The 25861-nt window shown below is 39.4% G+C and overlaps 2 protein-coding genes across 5 annotated transcripts; one reads left to right on the top strand and one right to left on the bottom strand.

Moving 5' to 3' along the window:
* slc2a12 (solute carrier family 2 member 12) lies at positions 1–25861 on the bottom strand. 3 transcript variants are annotated; one of them, XM_034900025.1, is made up of 8 exons: positions 25706–25861; positions 25230–25320; positions 22005–23285; positions 21560–21682; positions 18706–18838; positions 18504–18605; positions 10497–10505; positions 1–11 (listed from the first exon to the last, which is right to left on the bottom strand). In XM_034900025.1, exons 2-6 carry the CDS (start codon positions 25306–25308, stop codon positions 18509–18511), a joined length of 1713 nt encoding a protein of 570 aa, XP_034755916.1. In that variant the 5' UTR covers positions 25309–25320; positions 25706–25861; the 3' UTR covers positions 1–11; positions 10497–10505; positions 18504–18508. The 3 variants fall into 3 exon arrangements, with proteins under 3 accessions (XP_034755916.1, XP_034755915.1, XP_034755918.1); XM_034900024.1 differs by lacking the exons at positions 1–11; positions 10497–10505 and having other exon boundaries at positions 16594–18605; positions 25696–25827; XM_034900027.1 differs by lacking the exons at positions 1–11; positions 10497–10505 and having other exon boundaries at positions 16594–18605; positions 25689–25827.
* On the top strand, positions 9862–17325 carry tbpl1 (TBP-like 1). Of its 2 annotated transcripts, XM_034900058.1 has the most exons (8): positions 10003–10103; positions 10881–10982; positions 11269–11509; positions 11650–11732; positions 12049–12112; positions 14114–14217; positions 15260–15354; positions 15642–17325. In XM_034900058.1, the coding sequence occupies exons 3-8, from the start codon at positions 11375–11377 to the stop codon at positions 15722–15724; spliced, it is 564 nt and encodes a 187-aa protein (XP_034755949.1). In that variant the 5' UTR covers positions 10003–10103; positions 10881–10982; positions 11269–11374; the 3' UTR covers positions 15725–17325. The 2 variants fall into 2 exon arrangements, with proteins under 2 accessions (XP_034755950.1, XP_034755949.1); XM_034900059.1 differs by lacking the exon at positions 10881–10982 and having other exon boundaries at positions 9862–10103.

Raw genomic sequence — 25861 nt, forward strand, 5'->3', positions numbered from 1 at the left:
AGTTGTGCTCTCTCCAAAAGGTTTGACATGAAAACTGATTAGCGCTCCACTTTGTTTTGTACTTTCCTAAATCTTCTGTCATTGATACACTTCTGTTTTGTTCCCACTTTACTTTTTTATTGTTCATGTGCTGTGTTTATGTGTATGCTAAAACTCGCTTTCCCTCATGTTGCCTCAACCTAATCTCATATTCCAAAGAAGTGCTGCTGCTTCTGAAATACACACACACACACACCGCACACAGTATACACGTGAATCTCTTTTTTTCTTGCTCTTCCTCTCATTCACTTAGACTGTGGTTTATCAGCTGTTGTCCAGCTGTTTGGTTTGTATTTACTTTTCGGCTTATTTATTTGACAGCAGCAATCTGCATCTTAAGAGGTGAGAAGTGTGTGTGTGTGTTTGGGTTACTCTTAGTTTTCATCCTTATCATCATCATCATCATCATCATCATCATCTTCGTCATCATTGTCCCCCCGACAGTTTCAATTCTTAGCTAAATAAGTTTGCTTAGAAACTCGACTCCAACTTTTTTAATATATAAATAAAATTCATCATTGCCTTCATTATTTGACACATTTTATTACTGATAACAGTAAATGTATTTTTTCTTACAACATGGCAAAATGTTCAACACTCAACAACACACAAAACTGAAGTACAAATTGTAAGGGTCTAGTAGTCACTTCAGAATTTGTAAGAGTCAAATTTCACCAAATGGTCAAAGATCTCCGTCTTTGACCAGAATTTAAATTTTGAACTTTAAACACTTAATTTTCTGCATTTAATTTCTCTGCATCAATTTATACTGCAAATGTTGGTGGGACCATCCCCCCTGGAAATCACGGCTATGCAATAATACCATCTGTTTTACAAATAAAGGTGTATTTGGAGGCATCTGGACTTCCCAGGACTGATGATGCCTCACTCTGTTTTTCCTGCTTTTTTCCTTCTTGGTTTGGGGGAAAAAACACGGGGCAGATCCATCAGCAAAATGGTGGTCCTTATCTATCTCCTTCCCCCTGGATGCTAATTTAAGATAATAAACCTTGCAGATCATTTCTCTGCGGCTCCAAACTCACCGTCACCTCTGCTTCTCTCACACCAACACTCACATGGCCAGATGGGACCTTGGGAGATGGGAGCATGCACACATACACTTGCCTGACACATGGTTGTGAGATTTTCCTGAGGCAACAGGTGTGTGTAAACTGTAATACTGTTGATAGTCGAATAGGCAACACTGAAATGCATGTTTAAATAAGCATTGAATGATAAAAATAGTGTCAAAGGCTTTTAAATACACATAACGCTACAGCTTTCAAACACAGGCCTGCATGCACAAACATAAACGCACACAGATTAATTTCTTTGTGTCGAAGTTTAAACCCCTCGTTTATCTTCACTCCACGCCTTAAACACAGGTGTTTGGAGAGCTTACAGATGAGTCTGATGCCAGATATCATGATAGCATGTAACTATGGTCAGATAATTCCCCTCTATTTCACCTATCACACACACACACACACACTCACACACACTCAGCTTATTCAATACGCAGATATTTATTTAGCTCAGAGAGACAGAGAGTCTCATGAGCAGACTGGCTCTGTGATTTTTATTGAGCAAGAAGATAAAACGAGGAGTTCTGCTCTGTGTCAATTAGGGCTAAAATGTCTAGAAGATTTTCTGATGAAATGGAATAAACTGTTGTGGTTATCTTCCCTGGCTGCTGTAAGGGAGTAGAGCCGAAGAGAAAGAGAGGGACCACATACGTACACCCATGAAACTACACATTGTTACACAGACTCAAAACCATTCACACACACACAAATCTACTCCTCCTTGGTATTGCCCAGGTCTGTATTTATCCCTAACCATAACAGAGCAGGCAGATAATGGCTGATGGGACTGTCGTAAAAATAACCTGGCACACGTCTGTTTGGATTAACCTTGTCTCCTTACTCCTTCTTTCTCCTTCTCGATCCCTCCATCATGTTTTATTGCTATTTTCTTTTCCTACCATCCATTTTCTATCTATCTATCTATCTATCTATCTATCTATCTATCTATCTATCTATCTATCTATCTATCTATCTATCTATCTATCTATCTATCTATCTATAAAAGACATTTATAGTACACTAAAAATTTCCATGACACACATACTCTTCTTGCTCTATTCTAAAATGGTGCATATTTATTTTGGAAGAGTCTTATCGACAGTAAAAGCAACAGGGGCTGCTTATTTTTCCTCCAAACTAGCCTCTCTGTAGCCTCTCTGTTTGCACAAGATATAAAATACTTGTCCAAATATGTTAAAACTGAATCTGAAGAGGAAAGCAAGACATAGTACAAAGACAGAGCATGTATCAACCATTTCCTTTAAGGGGGGGGGGGGGTCTGAACACCCACAGACAGAGACACACACACACACACACACACACACACACATAAACAGAAGTGTGTGATGTTATCACTTTTTAGCAAACAGTTGCCCATGTACACATTCAGGAAATACATAGCAACATGTTCACATTTTTTTAGCTTTGTTTTGGTCTCCACCAACTCCTAAAGTAAATAGCTGGCTCTTTAGCTGCTAATAACTCCACTATGTTACCTAGCTAGTTGTTAACTGTCCGTCTGGTGGTTGGTGGTGAGAAGATAGAAAGAACCAAATTAAACTAAAACAGACACGTAAAAAAAATAATAATATAGAAACACTGGACAATTACTCAACGCGCTTTTTCGCATATTATAGGAACCATTCACACACATTCACAAACTATGGCTGAGGCTGTCACACGAGGTGCCACCTGCTTTTCAAATAAACACTCACACATACAGTGACTGCCTTTAGCTTTATATTAATTTATTGTAGCCTTTTTAGTTCATTGTGTAGGTTTCAAGTTCAGCAAATCTGCTGTAAGTTGCAGTCTCACCACTCTTTTCAACCCTCATAGGAAACGGTTTCTAGCAAAAAGCTCTAATAAAGCCACTTTTTCTACCTGTCAAGCTCCAAACAACAGGCAGAGGAAGTTGCCTGGTTGATCATCTACAGTAGCAAGCTAAATAGCTAGATGCCTTTCTCAAGAGTTGATGACCAAAACAAAGTTAATGTGCATTTTCATTTCTCAGGTAGCCTTAAATGATTACTCCAAATGAACATAATGGTGTTCAGTGGCTGCAAAACACATGATTGCAATTGACAATTATATGCTAACACAATACTGTAAAAACTTTATGAGCTAGCATATGATGTTTGTTTGATGTTTATGTGCCTTCTCATGGCCACATTTGATTAATACAGGTTTCCGGAGAAGAATCATTCCCAAATCAAGTTAATTGTTGTCTTAGTGGCCAAAAAAACAAACTTCAAGGCCCAATGCTTGAGTTGCTGACTTGTTAAGATGGAAATTTCCACATTTAAAACCTTTGTTACCCAGGATGCCCCTTTCGTATGAGTCATGCTCATTAAAACCGGAAACAATTATGTTGAAAACCAACAACAAGACAGTTGATAACTTCAGTAAACTCTCTGAACTCCAAAGGAGGACATTGTGAGCCTGTAAAACGCTGATCCCTGTGTCTGATGAGTATGGGAGGCCAATATGTTATATCCCTGTGGAGGACGGGGATACAATATATCTGACACAGCTTTATTGGCTTACTCTTTAATGACTTCCTGCACAGAGTGAGCATGAAGAAGACAAAGGGAGTCTAACTCGCTGAGAATCTCTCTCTTTAACTCTTTTTTTGTGTCTGGACTTTCTTTGAACCATTTATGCTCTTTACTTCATTACCTGTTTCTCTGCTTCTCACACCAACGGCTGATTCTCCATTCGCCTCTGTCTGCCACTTTCATCGTCATATGGAGAGACTGTAAAGTAAATACCTCTTCAACATGATAAGTATATGACCTTGTCCATGTATTCCTTAGTGCACCTCTCTCTCTCTCTCTCTCTCTCTCTCTCTCTCTCTCTCTCTCTCTCTCTGGATGGCTAAGATGAGGTTACTAATGAGCACATGTTCTGATGATGAAGCCTTTTTCCAAGAATCTTTTCTCCCAAACGCCCGTGGCCTTTGGATGACTCCCCAAGGAGACCATTAATTTAGATATCAGTATGTGTGTGTCTGTGTGTGTGTGTGCTTGGGCATGCATTTGTGTGAGTGTGTGTGTTGCTTGCATATGAGTGGGAGATTTGTGTTGCTTTGTTTTATCTCACACAGACGCAAGTATGAGCAAAAGCAGATCAATTAAAGTGTGTGAATGTCTGCAAACATGGAACAACACCGCACACCGTACAAAACCGTACTCCCGAACTCTTAGCCGCTAAAACACAACACCCCTTATCACACATCCCTCCTTCCTATCATCATTCTACACCTTCACCCCAACTCGCTCCCCAAACGCCACCCCAAAACATCCTTCTATGTCAACACCTCCCACCCCCCATTCAACCCAAATTCAGACCTTTACCAGTACAAAGTTTAGAAGACTCTTTAAACACACACACACACACACACACACACACACACATACACAGATACAGCAAAGGAGATAGTTTTGGCACCCACCCTTTCCTCCTACATACATTAACATGCATAGTATACATTAAGATACACACTGACAATGATGTATTTCCCTCCTGATTGCAAACACATACAGATACACACTTTATCTCAAAAGGCAACCAGGTGTGTAATTGAAGGGTACCCCCAAACAAGCATTTGGGTGGGTTTCCTCTGCGATTGTTAGGTGCCGTTCAGACGGACTCCTCCACGCTCATACAGCAGTTTGTTTTCGGAGAGCTCTGTTTTCTAGTGAGAGAGGAAGAATCCACTCCACAAGGCTTACAGCAACTCCATCTCTATCCAAACACTGTCTGTCTGTCCGTCTGAGGTATACCGACAAAATGGCCAGCTCTCTAGCAGAAATGTATTGTTTGTTATGTTCGGGGGCCACAAAAAAGGTTTCGCCATCAGCCTTTTTTTCATGTAATCCAAAAAGCATTGGTTTTATGCAGTTTTTGATAGATGTGCTAATCCAATTTTTCGCTGTCATTAAAAGACAAACATGGCATTTATTTTAGAAGATTTTCTCATCATGTGTGTCATATCTGTCCACCCTGAAGGAGGCATCCCTCCTCTGTTGCTTTACAAGGTTTTGTTCCTTTTCTTATTGAAAAAAGGCTATACAGATTATAAGGACATCTGGGACAACATAGTTACACTTTGGGGTGTATACATATGCTAGGCGTGCCTTGAGTAATTATTCCATCATATAGAAATAAAGGACTGAAATATACTAAATATATTATAGCGTATTAATGCATGTCCCATCTTCCCCAAAAGAACTAGATTTGTTTTAGCTTAGTTTTTTGTTTTTTGCTTTTAAGGCAGTAGAAATAATCCATATATTGTTTTTCATGACTGGGTTACAATTACTTAACGTGTGAATAGTCATAATACAGCTCCAGTTTAAGTAAAACATGCATGATCTTGTTTTACATGTTGCAAGTTAAAGAGGCGGGAAGGCAGAAATGCAATAAAAACATCAGACATCAACGATAAAAGTACAACAAATGTGTCTAAAACATAAAGTTTGCCCAAGAATATTTAAAAAAAAAAACATTTCTCACTCTTTGGTTTGTTTTAGAAATGAACGTCTATAAAACATTGATGTAATTGATTGAAGTGTCTTCCCCAGCAATATTTCCCTTCTATTTTCTGAAAAGAGCAGGTGCTTTCTCCGCGCACTGGAGTCGTGCACCAGATAATGCTCATGGCAGTGTCATCATTTTGAGAACCAGTCTAAACACGGCTTAGCAGGAAACTCCATAACATTCATGCAGGTGCTGTTAATGTTAGGCCCCTAAATCTGGCATGAATATTGAAGTGATTATCTTTATGTCTGAGCTCGGCCTCACCTCTGGAGCAGAGCTGGGAGGCTGAAAGGATTCCACTTATTTGTAGCAATTGGTTGAACGACAATGTTTTTTGGCTTTGGTTGGCTTTGTTGTAAATGTAAGACTCCTCGACATTTAGGCAATTGAGTGGAAGGAGAGTGTGTGGCATGCTGACACATTTGGGCATCCTTAATATGAGCTGACTTCAAAAGTGTTAAAAAGATGGTGGTAGAAAAGGTTTGGATAAGTTATGTGATTGCAAATTAAATCCTGGTTAAATCAAGGTATTTTTTTTTATCCGAAGACCATTGTTTTTAGAGGAAAAACACAGATTTGTGTTGGTTTTCCATAGAACAATATGTTATTTTTAGCTACTACTGTCCGTTCTATGTGAAATATGTACTTACTATAGGTAATCATTAAAAGATGTGTAAACTGACTCTGAGTGGGTTTACATCCATGCTTTGATTATTTAGACATTTTCTCTTGCAACAAGCAAAACTTACAATGCAAACTATCACCAATATCACTTTCTGAGTTTAGGATTTTAGGATGATGCATGTATAAATAAACTGGCTTGTTTCTGTATGCAACTCTATACATATGGGTGAGCATGTATGCAGATGAGACCGGAGTGTTGGCTGTGCCCCTAATGCCTGGCTGACTGGTCCCAGTAAGAATGGGACCTGATATAAACAGGCTTGGTCGTTCCCACGTCTCTGTTTACACTGGGAGACCCCAGAGCAGCACTTCCAGAGCACTGGATTCCCTCCGCACGACGCAACTCACACACTATCCATCTCTGTCTAGTACAGAAACACTCAAAAGTGCACACATGTAGTATGTGCAGATATAGTACATGTGCACCTATGCAGAAATGCAACCATGCATATTAAATGGATGTATTGTCGCTGTCTTATCTCCTTCCCCTTAGTTCTGTAGAGCCTTTTCTACGCGTTCATTTTTTATCATTTTTAGCCTTGTTGCTGGATCCTGGCTGCCTTCTTTGATTCCCCATCCTATTCAACCCCTGTTGACGAAACTCCAACTGGTAAAAATGTAGCCATCTGACACAGAGTTCCTACAAAGCCATCAAACCAGTATTGAACTTAGTTTTACAACACAACTGCAAAGTCTCTCAAAAGCTTTGACTTTGCTCTCTAAGTCCTTTTGAAATGGGTCTGTGATGTACGCCCAACATAAACAGAACATGAGGGTCCTGACAAACACGCCAGGTTTACAGGCAACAGTGAGATCACTCCAGCAGAACATCTCTGCAAAGACGCATCTGCTGACATGAACGACTTAAAAGAAATCGTGTTATTGGAAAGGTGTAGACAGAAAGCGACTTTGTTTTAGTATGTTTTTCTGGGTGTTTGGAGAAAATTTTGTGAGCTTTTTGTCATAAGAAAACAAAACTGTCCAGATCATCCAGACATGGAGAAGATAACGCACCCCTGGGGACCTGGGGTTGTATGGACATGCAACTTCTATTCAGCCTTGTTAGGTTGATAATATTGGTCCACCCAAAAGAAAATATTTTACTTTATTAATTATTTCTGTGTCGTGTTATAAAGGCCTAAGTATGAATGCAAGGCTCACACTTTCAAGTTAAGCAACAAACGATCACACACATTCACGCACACAAATAAAACATATATTTTCCAGAATCCTGAAAAAATACACACACACACACACACACACGTGCACACACACAGAGTAGTTACAGTGATGGACCGTCTATTTATTCTTAGACATATCTGCATCTATTAAGCCATAAGTGCTCACATCTGTGTGTTTACTTGCTGAATCTTATGACCTATGAGAATAAGAGCATTGTTCCCCTGGGAAGAGACTGCTCAGTGATGTGCAACCCCAAAAACTGTAAACATACTCCTGCGCCCTGCGTCAGCCGCCACACACACACACACACACACACACACACACACACACACACACACACACACACACACACACACACACACACAGTTGTGTCTGCCTATCTTTGTGGGGACCAGTCATTGACAAAATGCATTCCCTAGCCCCTTACCCTAACCTTAACCATCAAACATAAATGCCTAACCCTTACCCTTACCCTAACCATAAGCTAACTCTAACCCTACTCCTAAAACCAAGTCTTAGTCCTCAAAAAGCCCTTTAACGGTATGGGGACCAGCATTTTGGTCCCCACAAAGCAGTCAGGTCCCCATAATTATACTGTTTTCACAGTTTTTGGTCCCCACAAATGTAGCTATACTTAGACCACACACACACACACACACACACACACACACACACACACACACACACACACACACGCACACACCATCAATGCGAGTGGTCTGACTTTCCTAACCTGCTCTAAATCCAAGCATTTATAGTAAACATCTTGGGACATCTGAACAAGGCTCTTCTGCCGAATGGATGTGAATTAAAAGGCTATATATCACCAGGAGAAGCCCTGGAGGGTTAAAACGAGGGGGAAACAAGACAATTTGGTAACCAGGGAGGAAGAACAATAACAACAAGGCTGAATCATAAAGAAGTTATTTTTCTGTTTTGATTGGACATAGGCCAGGAGGGAGAAGTGTTTGCAGTGGTCTGAGCAAAAGAGCTGTGCTACAGGACACAATGCACAAGTGTGTACTATAAGCAAGCAATATGTTATGGCTATAAACACACAAAAACAAATACATATGAATATAGTGCAGACACATACATACTCAGACTCACACACACTTGAATCTGTGTTTAGTTAAAACAACTTTCACAAAGAGTAGATGTCACTATCAGTTTGACTTCCATGCAGTGTTGTGCATAGTTACACAAAGTAGAGTAAGTCAAGTAAAAGTATAATCAACACAAAACCTTATAAAGTCGAGATCAGCCTGCCTAAAGGTCATGTTCAGGATGCAACAGTGCACAGACACCACACAACATCATCCATTCACTAAATTCATTCATGAGCCACAGAAGCGGCTGTGAACTCTCATTGATAACACAAACACTCCCCACCACCTCCAAACTTTAGTCCTTTCTCCTCTTTTGTTGCCTGTCCAGAATTCCCAGAAGAGCATTTACTGACCAGATGTGCTCATTTTCCTCAGAGATTTAGGTTTTAATCCACAAAGCCTAAATGTCAATACACCCTAAACAATGAAAGAAAGTTACACATGGTAATGGTGTTAACATAAGCCTTTTAAGTGTAATATTGGCAGCCGTAGATGATCACAAAGGCCAATTTGTGGACACAGGATTTGGCTACAGTCAATGAGCATTTTAGCCCTTGCTTTGACATGCAAATAATAACTTTTAATAAGTTTTTCAACCAGAGAACTTGGTGTAGAAAACCCAAGCTTTTCTTATCTCGAAATTGTCATTTTTCTTTCCTCACGAGGCAACCCTCTTTGTCCACATGGCGGCGCAAGGTATCACTTTTTGTTCAAGTCTATCTGGTAGGGTTAATTTAATTATGATTTTTTTTGCCATTCAATATAGCTTTGTTACTAAAATAATTTCCACTAGTTTTAATGCAGTTAATGAATATTCATCTGGTGAAAATGATATTTGATATTGAAAAGGAATTCAGTTCACACACAAAAATACAACAGCAAAGCTTCACTTTTCAAAAAAATTAAAAGATAATAGTCCCAAACATCAGTTTTCAGGAATAGATACAATTGTTTTGTTTTTGTTTTGTCTTCCATTGTAGTCTAATGTTTACTTAACTCTTACTTTATCTTTTTTGCTCAGGTTTGAACCTGTTTTCATACTTTATAATGTGGTTTTTCATACATTTATGTCAGAAATGAAATCTATGTTCAACTAATTATGTTATCACATTTTGCACATGATGTTTTATGCTGGGCCCCAGCTGTAGTCGACTTTCCATAGTTGTTCTGCTCCTATTTTGCATTTTAGAAAATCTGTATGCAGCTTTATGGTCTCTAGAGTGTTAAAAGCATTGGCTTTTTAGTTACTATAAATATGAATATTTATTCAAAAATTGTAACAGGAAGATGTAGTTATTATGAAGTTCACCAGGTGACCTAGATTTTATTTTGAAAGCTGAAACAGGAAGTGGGCTTGCTCGTTGTTGGTCAGTAGTCCTTTGAGGAAGGGGTTTGACTACAAATTCCACCGTTGACTGGATTGTTTATGTCTCGGGGTTACATCACTGAGCTAGCTGAAGAGGTAGCTAAACAATTAAAGCATACATTTCAGATACACACATTTGAAATCAACACGCAAACCCACCTGGAAACCTTGGAACTAACCACGTCATCAGTATAACGTTAGACAGCTAGCCTGCTAACTAGCTTAGCTATAACTTTTCATTAGCTAGCTAGCTAGCTCCTGCCTATGCACTTTCTTTGTTGCTAGCTAACAGATAGCTTTATTCACAACATTAGCGTTAGCTGGCTAGCTGTGCAGTATTGAGGTGTCGTTACTATTTTCTGGCCACAACAACACGTCAGTTAATGCAGTCAGTCATGCTGAATCAACGTTAGTTAGCGATTAATAGTTGACAACCGGGGTTGTTAGGCTGTCAAGATTAGCTAGCTAGTTTAGCATCAATTCCTTAACGTTAAACAAGCTTACCAGTTGCGTTGCTATGCGATAGCTACAAACCTGGGATGACAATAACGATAACGTCAATGAACCGTAGCTACATTTTAGACAACTATTGCGAGCTATTACTACCGTACTTACCATACGCGTTCATTTATTTAATTATACACGCATTATATATCACGTTAAGCCTCCGATACATAATTTCATTTGTTTCGCTTGGTACTTAATAGTAGCAAAAGGTATTAACGTTAACCTTAGCTAGCTAACGTAGCAGACTTTATCAATAGCAGGCAAGCTAGCTAACTTTAATACATGGCTAAAATAGCGTAGAAGTAACGCTACATTAAAAATTATATAATGTTCCAATATGTTTAAATTAATTCTAATGTCTTGCAGATGCAGATGTGAGTCCTGTTATGAGTCACTCTCCTAGCCATATCTCAAGTAGAAGGGGACCACATAGCTCGAGAATCAGATGAATTGGTAACGTTACTGCAAGTAAGGTGACAAGTTAAGCCCCTCCATAATATTTTAACGTGTAATGAATTTTTATTCAGGTGTAACAACAGTATTTACACATATGTGTCGGTGTGTGCAAATGGGACACATTAAAACAATCAAAACAAAGGCATTTATTTAATAAAATAATTACATTTATTTGCAGTTTCTGTGGATGTGTGTGTGAAACATGTAATCCAAATAAGACAATGTTCTTTGTCATAAACTGACATTTATCATTTCTAACTTTCAAAACAAAAAATCCTGGCCCTTTTTTCCCTTCCAGCTCATCTTGTCCTGTCCGTCCATAAAATGGTGGCGATTGGGGCGTTGATGATAAATGTGTGAGGATAAAGCCCCTGTGGTCCTCTTGCTGCACCACACACTTCCTCATGGATTCCAGCAATGACGAAGCACTTGATATCATTATCACCAATGTGGTGGCAACCTTCAGGACCAGATGCCACCTCAACCTGCGCACCATTGCCTTAGAGGGAACTAATGTCATCTATAAGCCGGAAGTAGGGGTAAGGATATCAAAAAAGAGGGAAGGATATTCTACATGCACATCTACACCTTTATTTTGATTATGAACAGCTTTACCGGAATTATGATATGGGGTTATGTTGGCAGCATTACGCATTTCAACCACCTTTTAACTTTTTAGAAAGTCCTGATGAAGCTTCGTAAACCCAAGATAACAGCCTCAATCTGGTCGTCAGGGAAAATCATCTGCACTGGAGCAACAAGGTGGGCACTCTGTACATGAAACACTCACGCAAACCATTAACTGACTAAGAGTCTGTAAATAAAATCTGCGACTACACATAACAAATGGACTTGCTGTTGCCAAAGGCCAAATGGTAAGAGAAATGCTGCCTGCTGATGTCTTGCCTCCTTGTTGTTTTAATAATGTTGTCTTCATCTGATTTTTAAATCAATGTCCAGTAATGCAGAGGCATTGCCATTTGTCTCACCTTATTATTATTTTTATTAATAGTATTAAACAGGCCAAAACCGTAGACAGTATGTATAGACTGACTCTTTGCTCCCCTCCTTTGTTCAGTGAGGATGACGCAAAGCTGGGTGCTCGCAGGTTAGCACGCCTGCTGCAGAAACTGGGCTTCAAGGTGAGCATAACTGTTAGTTAACAGCATCATAACAGATGCCACTTTTTTGGAAAAACATGCTGAAACATGAATATCAATGCAGATACAGGGCTTTTTTTAAGGCATTATATTGATTTAAGGTTTGCACTTCACATTGTCTAGTTAAGGTTCACGTCGTGCGTGGAAATATAAATTCAACCTGGAACTGCCATTTACAGTTTATGTTCTTGAGTATTTCAATAATAATTTTGTGTGGGGAATTATAAGAGTAATTGAATAGTAGTATTCATTTAGAAAAAATTGTTTAGAACGGTTTGTCACAATCACCATATCACTATATTTCAAATGTGTAAAAAGCAATATTTGTACCAATCTGTAAATATTGACTAAAGTAATAAGTCTATAAGAAAGCATCTGTTTCAGGGGATTTTAGCTGAGTTTTTTAGTCATATTTTTTAGGGGTGGGAAAATGATCGATTCTTAGTTGCATCTCGATTCTCTCTAGAACAAGTTGATGTTCAAAATTAATAATCAGTTTCGTTTTATTTATCTATTTTTAAATGTCTTGATTTTTACTTAAAAGTTACTGTTCCCAGACAAGTAAAAATCAGAAATCTGAGTGACTGAAAGAGGATAGGGTAATAAACAACTTAGAGTTTAGGCTAGACTGCTGGGAAAAAAACACAAAAATGGCCAAAAGGAAAAAACAAGTTTTGTATATATAAACATGATCTAATAAGACATACAAAAAATAATTAGGCAAAACACATAAAGGCTGTTGATCTACTTTATTATATTACATCTGACCACCTCATGTTTCATGTTCGAAGAAGCCAATTCTCCACCTTTAAACATGACTGAGCCTCTGACATGGAAGTGCACTGTGAGAGAAGGTGACTTTCACAAACATATTTAAGGCTTAAGCATTGAGTGACTACAAAATAAAAACCTCAGTAAAAGAACATTTCATTAAAACTTGTGTTTTTGTGTGTGACAAATACTGTATATGGTGAAATCTAACAAACTCAGATTTATATGTATTTTTTTAAATCACACACGGAACTGTACATAAAAATATCGATGCATCGATAATCGGTTTAGAATTGAATCAGTGGCCTCCAAATTGGAATCAAATTGAATCGCGGGTTGACAAGAGAATCCCACCCTTAATATTTTTAGACAGTATGAATCAATTCGTGCCAAGAAGGCTCACCCCTATTTTTCACCTGGTGTGTTTGCACTGTCTGCTTCTGGGACGTGCATTTGTGAACTTGACAAGGCATAAAAGTTGTGACAATTGACTTCACCAGAAAACAGGAAATAAACAGAGGTATGTGCGGTAACTGAATTAACACAACTTTTATGCAGTCAAATTCACTGTGTTCACTTGGAAGGAAAAGTGCACATGGCTAGGCACTGCTAATGACATTTTGAGCCTGTGTAGAGGCTAAAACCATGTTTAAAACTTGCCCTGTTAAAGCCTGTTGGGTGCTAACTCTAGCACGAGGATAACCCTGTGTAGACTGCACCGATTGTTTTCATTTATCTTGCTACTACCACGCACTACACCTTTTAAAAAACAGCTGCATTGCGCGGAAGCACAGAAGGGAGGGTGAGGGGAAAGCTAGTCTCGTTTTGTTAAAAAATACTTCTAACGTCAACAACAAGTAACACAAGTTAGAGCACCTTTGAAGTAACTCTTTTATAAACACAAAGATATTGACTGTGTACATGACTATATTTCCTTTGAACTCTTATTTGGTTCAGCCAGGTCAACTCTCCTGAATTGTAAACAAAACAGCAGCATGTTATCTGCAGGTTTGCTGCTATCAGTGATTTAAATGTACTTATACTTCTGCAATAACCAGAGTGAGTACAAATGATGCTAACTCATAGGTAGTCTTGCCAACACTTAGGTCACAACACCAAGATTGAAAGACAACTGTCCTCCTTTAATGTGAAAGTATATAAGTATAAATACATTCTTATGTGTGTCTGTGCATGTTTGTGTTGTGTGTTCAGGTGAGATTTTCAGCCTTCAAAGTTGTGAATGTCCTGGCAGTTTGCTCCATGCCGTTTGCAATCCGCCTCATAGACTTTACTAAGAACAACCGACCCATTGCCAGGTAAAAACAGTATGATACATCACAAACACCATCATCACACCCGTTAAAAACATCACTTTTATCAGCATCCACATCAGCGCAGTGTTTGGAAATAATTCACTGTACTGGTTTTTCCTCGTGTCTCAGTAGTACAGACCCCTCAGGTGTCAGTCCAGAAAGTTTCATGAGGCTCATTTTGGTTCTTTGATTTTTTTGTTCTATATTTTAATATAATATATTTTCATATTAAAAAATACAGCTCACTAGCATACGTACCTATTGTCATTTATAATTTAGTTTTACCGGAGACACCTTAATACATGTATTATGAAGCAAATATTCCTGTCTAAAATGTTACACTTTTTTCCCCCCACCATTCACTATTTTCATGGACAGGATGACCTCTAGTGGTGGGAGCACTGGTCAGCTTTAGAATGCATTGGGCACCACAAGCAGACAGAATATGTTGGTGTGTGTTGGTTAGGGCTGGGTACTGAACTATAATCTATAAACTTTATATACTATAAGGCACCGATCGAGTATTGAAAAATGCCTTGTGATTCCATACCATATTTCAATACCTAAGGAGTAAATCTCATCAGCGTCAGTGAGCCATTAGGCATACATCATGTTTCTACCAAGATCTAATAATGCTTGTGATTGGCTGTTTAACGTTACACATCTTAAAGGGCATGCAGGAAAAGCTCAGACGGTGCTCAAATGTGTGTGTTGTATTTTGAGAGGCTTGACCACAGTGTGCGTCACATACTTTAGGTAAAAAAAGCAGGAGAGAAAAAAAGTAATGTAATGTAATTTCTTTTAAAATGTATTTTATATAATTGGTATCTGGGGAAAAAATAATCGTATTGGATATTTTTAACAATACCCAGCCCTAATGTTGGTGTGGTCAGCCTCTCATTCACTTTTTTATCTGACAACACGGACAACAAGACCGGAGTACTACTAGCGTCTTGTAAAACAACCTCAAAGCTGTACATGTACTTGTTGTATGTGCTGAAAGCCTTTAGTGTACGATACTTGACAGTGTGTTTGTGTTTGTCAGTTATGAACCAGAGCTCCATCCTGCTGCCACGTACAGGATCAAACATATCAAGGCTACTATACAGGTGTTCTCTACCGGCAGCATCACAGTTACAGGTACCGCTCACACTTACATTCCTACACACAAACAGTCAGACAGTTACCTCTCCCGGCCTCCTTTACATACAGATAGAGAGCACACCAGTTTTAGGAATTTAGATCCTCTGAGTGAAATGTAACCCTCTTTGTATGTCATGCATTAGGCTAAACTTGGCCCAAACAACTGTGGTGATGGTATCTGTGATTTACCATCTGTCTGAATGTGGGGTTATTGTTTTTTCATTGTACTCAAAGCTCTTCTGTATGCTCTCATCCCACCCCGCTCCTGTCTATCCATTTTTAAGGACCAAATGTACAGAATGTGGCCACAGCTGTTGAGCAGGTCTACCCACTTCTGTTCGAGTGTCAGAAACCCCGCTACAAATAGAAGAAAAAAGACGGATGGAAGGGCGGAACGAGAAGGCCCATCTGATTTGTTTGTCACAAGTGAGGAAGCAACTTATCGTTGGATTTACTTGTTTGATTTTATTGCTGTGAGGCAAACAGACACAAACTTCTAACACAACCAACAGACTGGATATCACCAGGGTTTTAAAAAAAAAGAAGAAAATCCTCAACAACCCTTGTTGGAGTGTTAAAGTGTCCCTCTCACAAAATGTCATTGATGTTGTGGATTGTGTGGCTCTTGTGATTTTAACAGCCTAAACTTCCAAGTACGTCTTTCAAACATCATATCCTTCAGCAGAAACTGCACCTTTTTAAACTTGACTGACACTGAAGGAGTTGGATATTATCTGCTCTTTATTTGCTCTGGATGTTTTTTGCATGGACACAAAAGATCAGTTTTCACCTATCTAACCATGTTAACGCTTACCGTGACCATTGCGAAGAGACAGTATGTGAACACTGAGAAGCCTCACCTTTAACCCTATAGACAAGAATCTCCGTCCATGGCTTAATTAGAGACGTGTTAACGCAAATATTAAGGCATCCACTATATTACCCATATTTTTTTTACCCATAGAGAATAACAGCAATCAACCCACAGACCGATTCTGGGCTGTCACCCATAAGTACACAAAGCCAGAGCAGGTCCTTATGCAGCTGCACAAATCCCCTCACAATATGCATTTATCTCTGATTTGATTTGGTCACATTGTCACATTTCCTTACTTAGTTTGGGTGGCAGTTCACTATAAATGTGTTCCTGTTTCTCAAATGTGGCAATTTCATTTCTATACATTTCCTAATAATAGTTTTAAACACAAGGCAAACATGAAAGGTTTCAAAACAATACAATGTACAGAACACGATTGATGGCGTAAATGTTTTTGGAATGTAATGAAAACTTTTGAAGGGTTTATGTATATTTTATTTCAGTTGGCGTGTTGTTGAGCTACACACACACACACACACACACACACACACACACACACAGTCTCAGACTACAGTGGTTCTAAGGAAAGGCATTTAAAAGTAGCGTTTAAGTAGGCCAGTTATAAAGTTAATAAACCCAATTGGTATTAGGAAATTGCTGGAAAGGCACAAGACAAAGGCACAAATTCATTAGATTGTAATGTTTAAGTAAATAATTCATAATTACAAAAGCAGCTGTATAGTTACGTCATACAGCGTTGTGTGGCTGTTAACTCAGCACTGTCACCTGTCAAGAGGTGTGGCAGTACATTCATTTTAGTTTTTGAGGCAACATAAGACCATGCGGTGTTCAAAGACGCCATGCTTACAGCATTAGCCAGTGCCCTGAACTGAAAAATAAACCCTAGAATAACCTTCTTCCTTAACAACAAAAACAAACAATGGTGAAGTGTTTTTAAATAGGAAAACCTAATGACAGGCAACGTGGACGTATGCATATAATAAAGGCATCTGATTGAAAAGATGTTGATTAAAAACGTAAATGTCTCAAGTATGTGGGATGGACTTTTTGAACCAGTGTCAACTGAAAATTTGTGACACTTGTTCAGAATTTTGTATTTTGTATAAAAATAAAGGTTCATGATAACACAGGCCACCACAGGACTACTGGTCGCTTTGTTTTACTCTCATGGTAATCTATTTGTCCATGCAGGTCCTGATTACAGGTGGAGTGTAACACTTTAAAAACTATCCAAGATTTTTAAAGTGACAGATTACTAAAACCAGTTGACATGTTCCAACGTTAAGAAAAGATCGGAGAGGTATCAAAGTGCAGATCTGAAAATGACCCGGGCCACACAAGGCATTCTGTCTTGCAGTAAAACTACAATTTTGGCATCATTGGCACATTTAAAAAAAAAAAAAAAAAAATCACATATCCCACTTATTACACTACTACTAATAATAATACTGGTTATACTCTAAACAGTATGACTCATAGCCCTGATTGTTTTAGTATTTCTTTGCCCGACTGCTTGTTTTTGACTCTTGCTACTGTTGAGTACTGTGGCCTTTATCCATATTTCTGTCACCATGTAGATTCGTGTGTTTTGTAGCATAACTGCCCTGTTAGTGTTATTACATGACTTTGACAGGGAGCAGCATATAAATGTCATGTTAAAGGAATTTCTTTGCAATGTAAAAAACATGTTACCTACAGACATTTAAAGTGATTAGTGTCTGATTGTTTAGTGCGTCTTTGATTTCCCTGTCATATGTCAATCATCACAATGCCAGGTAAAAATGAAAAAAACAACTAAAAATGTCTAGTAGTGCAGTTTGCACATTCATCCAAAAGGGCTTCATCAGTTCTACTGGCTGGTAAGAAGTCAATTTACTCTGGAGTTTATTCCTTTCTGCATTAGTTGAGCTGTATATTTAATTGGATAGGTAAAGTAAGAAGGAATTAAATAATCAAATTTTTTATAATCTAATTGTCATTCCCATTGTATACCTTTCTTTACTGACTTTAACAAGCAAGGTTGATCCCTGAGAAATCCTCATTTGGGCAAATTCACAAATACTGCCATTATTTAGTTCTTTCCTGCATATGTAATTCCCACCATTCCTATGTTGTTGATTTCTTCTGTCACATACGCATGTAGCTAGAAGGACTTATACGTGACACAGATATCATCACAGGAATCAACTGGAACTTCAGCGATGTACAGATGTGGGTGAGATGTACGAGTTGTACCCCAAATCCTGAACAGTGCTAATATATTGTCCTGGTTGATCCTTGCTCTTGACTTATCTTCAGGTGAGGTGTAAAAAATCAGACGTTTTCTGGAATCTCTGTGGACGCACTGCTGCCCTGGATCAGGCTTTCTTGAGGCTGAACCTGCCTGCAGAGCCTCACCTCAAAGTGCTTCCTGGTAAAGCAGAGACAGACGATAAGGAAATCCATTTCACAAACTAGTTCACCAAGATAAAAATTGATATCGTTAAGATTATGTGTAAGATGCCATTCACTTCTTAGCCAGTTCTTTCGATATCTCCTCCAGCGTGCGACCCTTGGTCTCGGGTACACAGAGGATGACAAACACCAGTAAAACGAAACTCATGGCAGCGTAGAGGAACATCACATTGGAAACACCAATCTTTTCTAGAAAGATGATAAAGAAAGACATGTCTTCAAGTGTCTGCACATACCCTAGGACAGCATTCAAGTATGTTTTGCTGGATATACCTTACTTTCACTGCTACAGTTTTGATAAAGTTTAAATGTACTTGACAGACAAGAATTGGCCAATAAAGGGAATAGGGCATAGGGAAACTATGCCTTGACTTGAAGTTTCTGCTAAACACAGCAAAAGTAAATATGTAAGTTAATGAACAAATCCTTGGGTCAATGTTTACGAACAAGATAGCCGAAATGCTTCGCTATGTTGTCAATATAACTCTCTAAGTATTTTCTGATGGAAACTGGCTAAGGTTTTGATCACCATTCAAAATGCACATTTCTGCATTGTGTATGGCATATATCAAATTCAACAGCACAAGGTTCCACATTACTGTACAGTTGTGTTCAGAATACTAGCATTGTGGTTAAAAAAGTAAATAATGCTCACAATCCTTTAATTCCATAATATCAATGCATTGGGACCAATGCACATTCAATTTCACATCAAAACATGACCAAAATTGATCAAGTTTGTGTTATACCTTTACAGAAAGTGAAGAAAAAAAGAATAATGGGCTGTTCAACAAACTCAAAAATTTACTGTATAAACTGAAAAATGTCTCAAGAGTTTGCTTTACTTTGAATCACTGAATTAATATTAAGTTACATAACAATTACTTCTGAGAACTTCTTCCCATCTGTGTTGCATGGAGTTGACCTGGCACCTGTGAACAGGTATTCCAGCCCAGGACGATTGAACTACATTCCACAGTTCCTCAGCATTACTGGGTTGTGCCTCAGAAACAGCATTTTTACGTAACCCCACAAGTGTTCTATGAGATTGAGGTCCGGGGGATTGGGCTGGCCACTACATAACATCGATCTCGTTTATCTGGAACCAAGACTTTGGTTGCTTACTGGCATGTTTTGGGTCATTGTCTTGTTGAAAGACCCATTTCAAGGGCACTTCCTCTTCAGCATAAGGCAACATGACCTCTTAAAGTATTCTGATGTATTGAAACTGACCCATGATCCCTGGTATGTGATAAATAGACCCAACACCACAGTATGAGAAACATCCCCATAACAAGATCTTGCACCCCCATGCTTTACTGTCTTCACAGTGTACTGTGGATCGAAGTCAGTGCATGGTGGTCGTCAGAAAAACTGTCTGCGGCCCCTAGACCCAAAAAGAACAATTTTGCTCTCATCAGTCCACAGAATGTTGCACCATTTCTCCTTTGGCCAGTCAACGTGTTTTTTGGAAAATTTCAACCTATTCAGTACATGTCTTTTTTTTCAGCAATGGGACTTTGCGGGGGCTTCTAGCTGATAGCTTAGCTTCACATAGCCTTCTTCTGATCATAACAGTCCTCACAGGTAACTTTAAGTCTTCTTAGATTTTCTTGGAGCTGATCACTGGTTGAGCCTTGGCCATTTTTTCTATTGTTCCATCCATTCGAATGGTAGTTGACCTTTTTTTCCCCACGTCGTTCAGGCTTTGGATGCCATTTCAAGGCAATGGAAATCATTTAGGCTGAGCAGCCTGTAATTTTCTGCACTTCTTTATGTTTTCTCCTTTCCAATAAACTTTGAAAGTCTCAAAATATCACTTCTTCCAAAAAATACGATTTATTGAGGTCAGTGATGACTGCTATTATTTTGTTCATAACTGTATGTGGGAGCTTGATTGCAAGACATTGGACAAGAGCCACATTTACGCCTTGTTTGTACTCTAATTGGTTGACAGACCATGTCCTTGGGATACAGAGAAGAACAGGACGAGACTGTTTTACAGCACTGCATAGCACACATGAAAAATACAAAATTAGAAATGTATACACTAGAAACACTTGCAGTGCTGTTTGGGGAATTGCACTGCAGTCTTTACACCCATCCAACAGCAGTCTTCTTACTCTTCTTCTTCCCGATTGTTGACCCTGTTTTTTTTCTTGTTTTTCTTTAATTGTCAAATTGTAAGCTTATTGAGATGCACCTCACAGCTATTTTAGAGGTAGTTGATTACTGGTTGATCTAATGCTTCACACAATCCCTATTATTAGTAAAAGTCAAGGATTACCTGAGAGCAATGCATCAATTCAGGAAACATGTAAATAAGTCTAATAGAAATGTAAATAAGGTATTCTAACTGGTTCAACCATTTAGCATGTAATGACTTATGGAATGAACTAATTCCTAGATATTTTGGGGGTGTAAGACTATTAATAACCAGTATAATCCACTTTGATCAACATGCTATGCGCAATTGATAATGTTGGTAACAGCAGACAATTGTAGTGAATTATTTTCTCCATAAATATAATTATTAGCATGTGTCAAAACATTTGCAATGTGTTCAGAAGAATGAGACATTGCTTTTATGATGCACACAAATGACTGGATGATGTGAAGATTGAATAGGTTGTTTTGAGAATTTGAATTGTAATCTTAGACGTGTACTAAAGCAACTGACACACAGTGTCACGGACCAGTAGTAGGAAGTGAGACACACCTCTTTTTTTAAGGAAGTAAACGAGTTTAGCATAACATTGAACATATACAATGTTTGTTAACCTGTTATATTTGCACAAACACTTTGCTAGTCTACTGGTGAATATTTGCCCTAGTCGACAGTTTTGAGAAATGCACACACTTGAACCCACAATTAATGCAATATAACCACTAAGACGCACATACACGCACCTGTGATTGTGAGGAAGGTCATGGAGATGAGCAGGTTAGTGGCCCAGTTTACAGCCGACACCACAGACACAGCCCTGCCTCGGACTCCCATCGGAAAGATCTCACTGAGAACCACATAAACCACTGGAAAGGAAAGAAAACCAAGACACAATCAAGGATGTATGGATTACAAGGCATGATACAAACGGCATGATCCAAAATAGCTTTTTACAATTTTGATATTTAATAATGTTGGCTTTTAAGTCAGGGTCCAAATTGCTTTATCTGAGGAATGGGAGTGTTTTAAACTATACCTACCTAGGACTAGTTATTATATATGTATTATAACCATTGTTGTACTTTGTACTTCGCATAATGTTAAAAGCAGGGTTGAAAATTAACATTTGTAATACACTTGCCATTGTGGCTGCTGTGCATGCATACGTGCGTGCGTGCGTGTGCTTACTTGGTCCAAGGCTTATGGAGAAGGCTGCCACAAACACCAGCAAGCTGATCAATGATGCCCACTTCAGAAAGGAAGTACTCCCTCCTCCTGGCTCCCCAATCCCATCACCCTCTCTGTTAGTTAGCTGTGCCTCCTCACTGTTCCATTGGCTGGGGAGGTCAGTAGAAAAAATGTCACTGTTGTTGAAGTCTCTAGTGGTTTGGTTGAAATCCCACGGCGTGATTGTGTGATTTAGCATAGTGTGACTTTTACACAGGCTGGTGAGGTGAGTGTGGCTTTGCAGTGTCAATGTACCAAGTGCAACTAGCGACATTCCCATTGCGACAGCACCCACGCACAAAAAGCTCTTTGGTCCCACGCGGTCGACCAGCAACACGGCCGGGATGGTGCCAACTACTTTAACAACTCCAAACCCTGTGGAGGCCAAGGTTGCCGCGGCATCACTGTTGAAGCCTACACTGCGGAAAAGTGGTGAAGCGTAGGAGAGGATGTTGGGCTGACCAGTAGCCTGCTGAAGGAATACTAATGCCACACCTGTTAGCAGCCGTGAACGCAAGTTGGCCTTGGTGCTGAACAACTCCCAGAAACTATGCTCTGATTCCTCTTTAAGTCCTGCCTGGATGTCTCGGAGCTCCTTTTCCACATGCTCCTGAATCCCACCTCTCATTCTGGCCAGCACTATCCTGGCCTGCTCCACTTTCCCCTTGGTGACCAGAAAGCGTGGAGAGGGTGGTAGGAACACAAGTACACTGATCTGCAGCAGCGCTGGGGGGATTACTAGTCCAAATGTGTACGCCCAGCCATAGGGAAAAGTAGCAAAGGCGTAACTACAGCCAAATCCCAGCATTACGCCCACAACCAACATCAGCTCATACAGCGTCACCAGAAGACCCCTCCTCTCCCTCGGTGAGATCTCTGCAATGTACAGACACGCCGCTGTCCCTGACAGCGATGTTCCCATGCCGACTATTACCCGGCCCAGTGTGAGTGCAACAAGTGAGGTAACTGAGATGAGCACGACGCTCCCTCCGATCACCAGGGCAGCGCTCAGGAGCAAAGAGCAGCGGCGGCCGTAGCGATCCAGAATAGGACCTCCGACCAGGCAGATGAGGAGAGCACCGAGCAGGAGGGAGCTGACCAGCAGTTCCTGTTCCCGGCACGAGAGGGAGAGGAAGTCCCGCAGCTGCAGCAGGACTCCAGAGGTCAGACCCATTTCGTAGCCCAGCATCAAGCCGCTCAGAGAGGCCGCTACAGCCGCTACGACCACCAGCCAGCTGCAGCCTGGAAAGAGGGTCAGAAACAAAGAGAAAGGAAATATAAAATAACAGCAACCAAACAATGTCCAGCATTGAGGTCTCACAGATTTTGCTACTGCAATCAAATTCACTCTGTTCACTTGGAAGGAATAACTGCACATGGCTAGGCACTGGTAATGCCGTGTAGAGGCTAAAACTATGTTGAAAATTTGCCCTGTTTAGGCCTTTTTAAGCCTGTTGGGTGCCAACTCTAGCAGGAGATAACTCTGTGTAGTTGTTTTCATTTGTCTTGCTACTGACAACAATACACATTTAACATAAAACAGAGATACAGTACGTGTTAAAATTGACCAGAATACTCCTTTAATATCCACTTAAAAACAACATTAAATTACACACACAAATGGCTCTGCCCCAGGCATAGTGTCTTCAGAAAGAGTAACCCTGGATAAACCAACTTCAATCTCTGATTGGTTGTGGGACCCTCGTGGTTTGGAGTAAAAAGCAGGAAATAGCACATGGGGAAATGGATATTCCACATTGGGAGAAAAAGAAGGAAAAAATGCAAATAAAGCTTGTCATGTAGAACGCTGTAAAAAGGCACATGAAGTCAATAAATCACTATGCTAAAACACATATTATAATATAATGTATTCCGTAACTTTTGGTTAGGGTCGGAGCTTTTCTCCCTGTAGGTTTCCTCAACTATGAAGTCGCCTTAGGAGTGGTGCTGACTGTGTGGAATTAGGGGTTGGAAGTTCAGGAAGAACGCTGAAGCTGTAAGTCTGTCTGTCTGTCTGTCTGTGTGTGTGACACTTAAATGCAAATTTCTTTAATTGCAGTTGTTGTAATAATCATGCCTTTAAGACTTTTTTCTGTTTGTTCCAATTTTATTCTCATAGCACAACATGCAAGAAAAACAGAACTGCAGCTGCAACCTGCTGGGTTGACATTTGCTTTGACTGTACTAGGTACTGCATAACCCTCTCACAATCGTGTTTCCTAACTGACATTATGTAATAACTGGATAACAATATTTTGGACTCACTTTAGTAAGCCTTTCAGCTATTGTGTAATTGGCTTGTAGTGACATTTCTACAGTATTTCTATGTCACCGCTCTGTTTTTTTCCCTGAAACCTTTAAATGAGATTCATGTAGATGTATATAATAAACTTTTTATGCAAATATTTTTTGAATAGTGTTAAACCAATTATACTTTTTCCTGATACTGATACGAATTGGCTCATTTTTACTGTGTGGAAATGTTAGAATCACTATTTTAATAAGGTTGCATGAGGCTTTTTATCTATAGGCTGGAAAATTCCTCCAAACACGTTTGAGCACATTTTACATGCCAGCTCTTCAGGTCATGGCAAAAAATAAACTGTAAAGGTAATTGATTTATTTAAGTTGATGTTGTTGTTTTTTGGACAGATAGTTAGTGATCAGCGCATGGTGTACCATTTTTGGTATTTATGTCACATAGGTTAGAGTGACTAGGGACACAGGCATAACAACAGTCATAAACAACTTCTGGCTTCATTGTTAATCAGTGTTTAAAAAACAGTCAAGTGATGAAGTTGCAACTTTTCTGTTTTAGCCCAATGATCACGGTCATCGTGTTCTTGGAAATTCCTACACGTCTTCTTCTAAAAGTTATCTAGACAAACACACTTGGATAAACTGTTACTAGAACAGGTCCCCGGTTTGCATTTAACAAATATTGATTCTGAGGATAATTACGTTTTTATGATAGGCTCGAGTGTGTTAGGAGGCTCAGCGTTAAAAGCCAGCCAGAGCAAGCTGTAAGGAGGAGCTGAATTGAGCACCCTCACTAAACATTGAAATGATGTAACATGTAAACCCCTAACTAAACACTAGCACTCTTATGGCTTAGACTTGTATTCACATTTAAAAAAAAACATGTTATTTTATCCGATGAATAAATGTAACTGTGTGAAAGGTTACCTGGGCCTCTGGGTGGAGCCAGGTCCTGGGTTTCAGAAGGGTTAGAGGTCATCTTCTTGGTTTCACTGTTGTGGTCCATTGTTAACCACCTCTAACAGGTAAAACAGATACCAACAGATACCAACACATTTAAACAAAAACATTATTCATTTTGAGAAATAAGCATGAAAACATCTAATAGACCATACTCCTTTTGCACAAAGACAAACGTTGAGTGTGTTTTCTGTTGTTCTGTCCCCCTAATGTCCATGATTTAAATGCAATAGGCCTACATTTTGTGGAGGCCAGAAACCAAAGACCACCAAGGAAAAAACAACGTTTTTATAGCAAACCCCAAACTGGGAAGCTTTCTTTAACATACTGACAAGCACTGGTCAAGTGTGGGCTTGCACTATTTAAGTACAACTTAAGCGTGTTTCGCAAGACGTTTCAGATAACGAGTATTTAAGTTGTATTAACCACGTACAGATTCCTACCTGACGTCCCAGCGGTGTCTCTCTTGTTAGCTGACTCGTGTTTATCGCTCCATTCGCTTTCTTCTGCAGATTTTCTGACTGGCCCGGCGAGTTCTTCCCTGTTCCTAACTATTTCACCAGTGTCCCATGCACGAGGCTTGTTTTGGTGAAGTGCCT

Source organism: Etheostoma cragini, chromosome 18 (assembly GCF_013103735.1).
Source record: "Etheostoma cragini isolate CJK2018 chromosome 18, CSU_Ecrag_1.0, whole genome shotgun sequence".
NCBI lineage: Eukaryota > Metazoa > Chordata > Actinopteri > Perciformes > Percidae > Etheostoma > Etheostoma cragini.

Bases quoted from the DNA above. Each gene is read 5' to 3' on its own strand.
- slc2a12 (XM_034900025.1), bottom strand. From the start codon at position 25,308: ATGGACCACAACAGTGAAACCAAGAAGATGACCTCTAACCCTTCTGAA. The intron at 18,839-21,559 runs GTGCGTGTATGT...TCATCTTTCTAG, and splicing joins GACCTTCCTCACAATCACAG to AAAAGATTGGTGTTTCCAAT. The intron at 18,606-18,705 runs GTGAATGGCATC...CTGCTTTACCAG, and splicing joins TCGAAAGAACTGGCTAAGAA to GAAGCACTTTGAGGTGAGGC.
- tbpl1 (XM_034900059.1), top strand. From the start codon at position 11,375: ATGGATTCCAGCAATGACGAAGCACTTGATATCATTATCACCAATGTG. The intron at 11,733-12,048 runs GTGGGCACTCTG...TCCTTTGTTCAG, and splicing joins ATCTGCACTGGAGCAACAAG to TGAGGATGACGCAAAGCTGG. The intron at 12,113-14,113 runs GTGAGCATAACT...TTGTGTGTTCAG, and splicing joins TGCAGAAACTGGGCTTCAAG to GTGAGATTTTCAGCCTTCAA.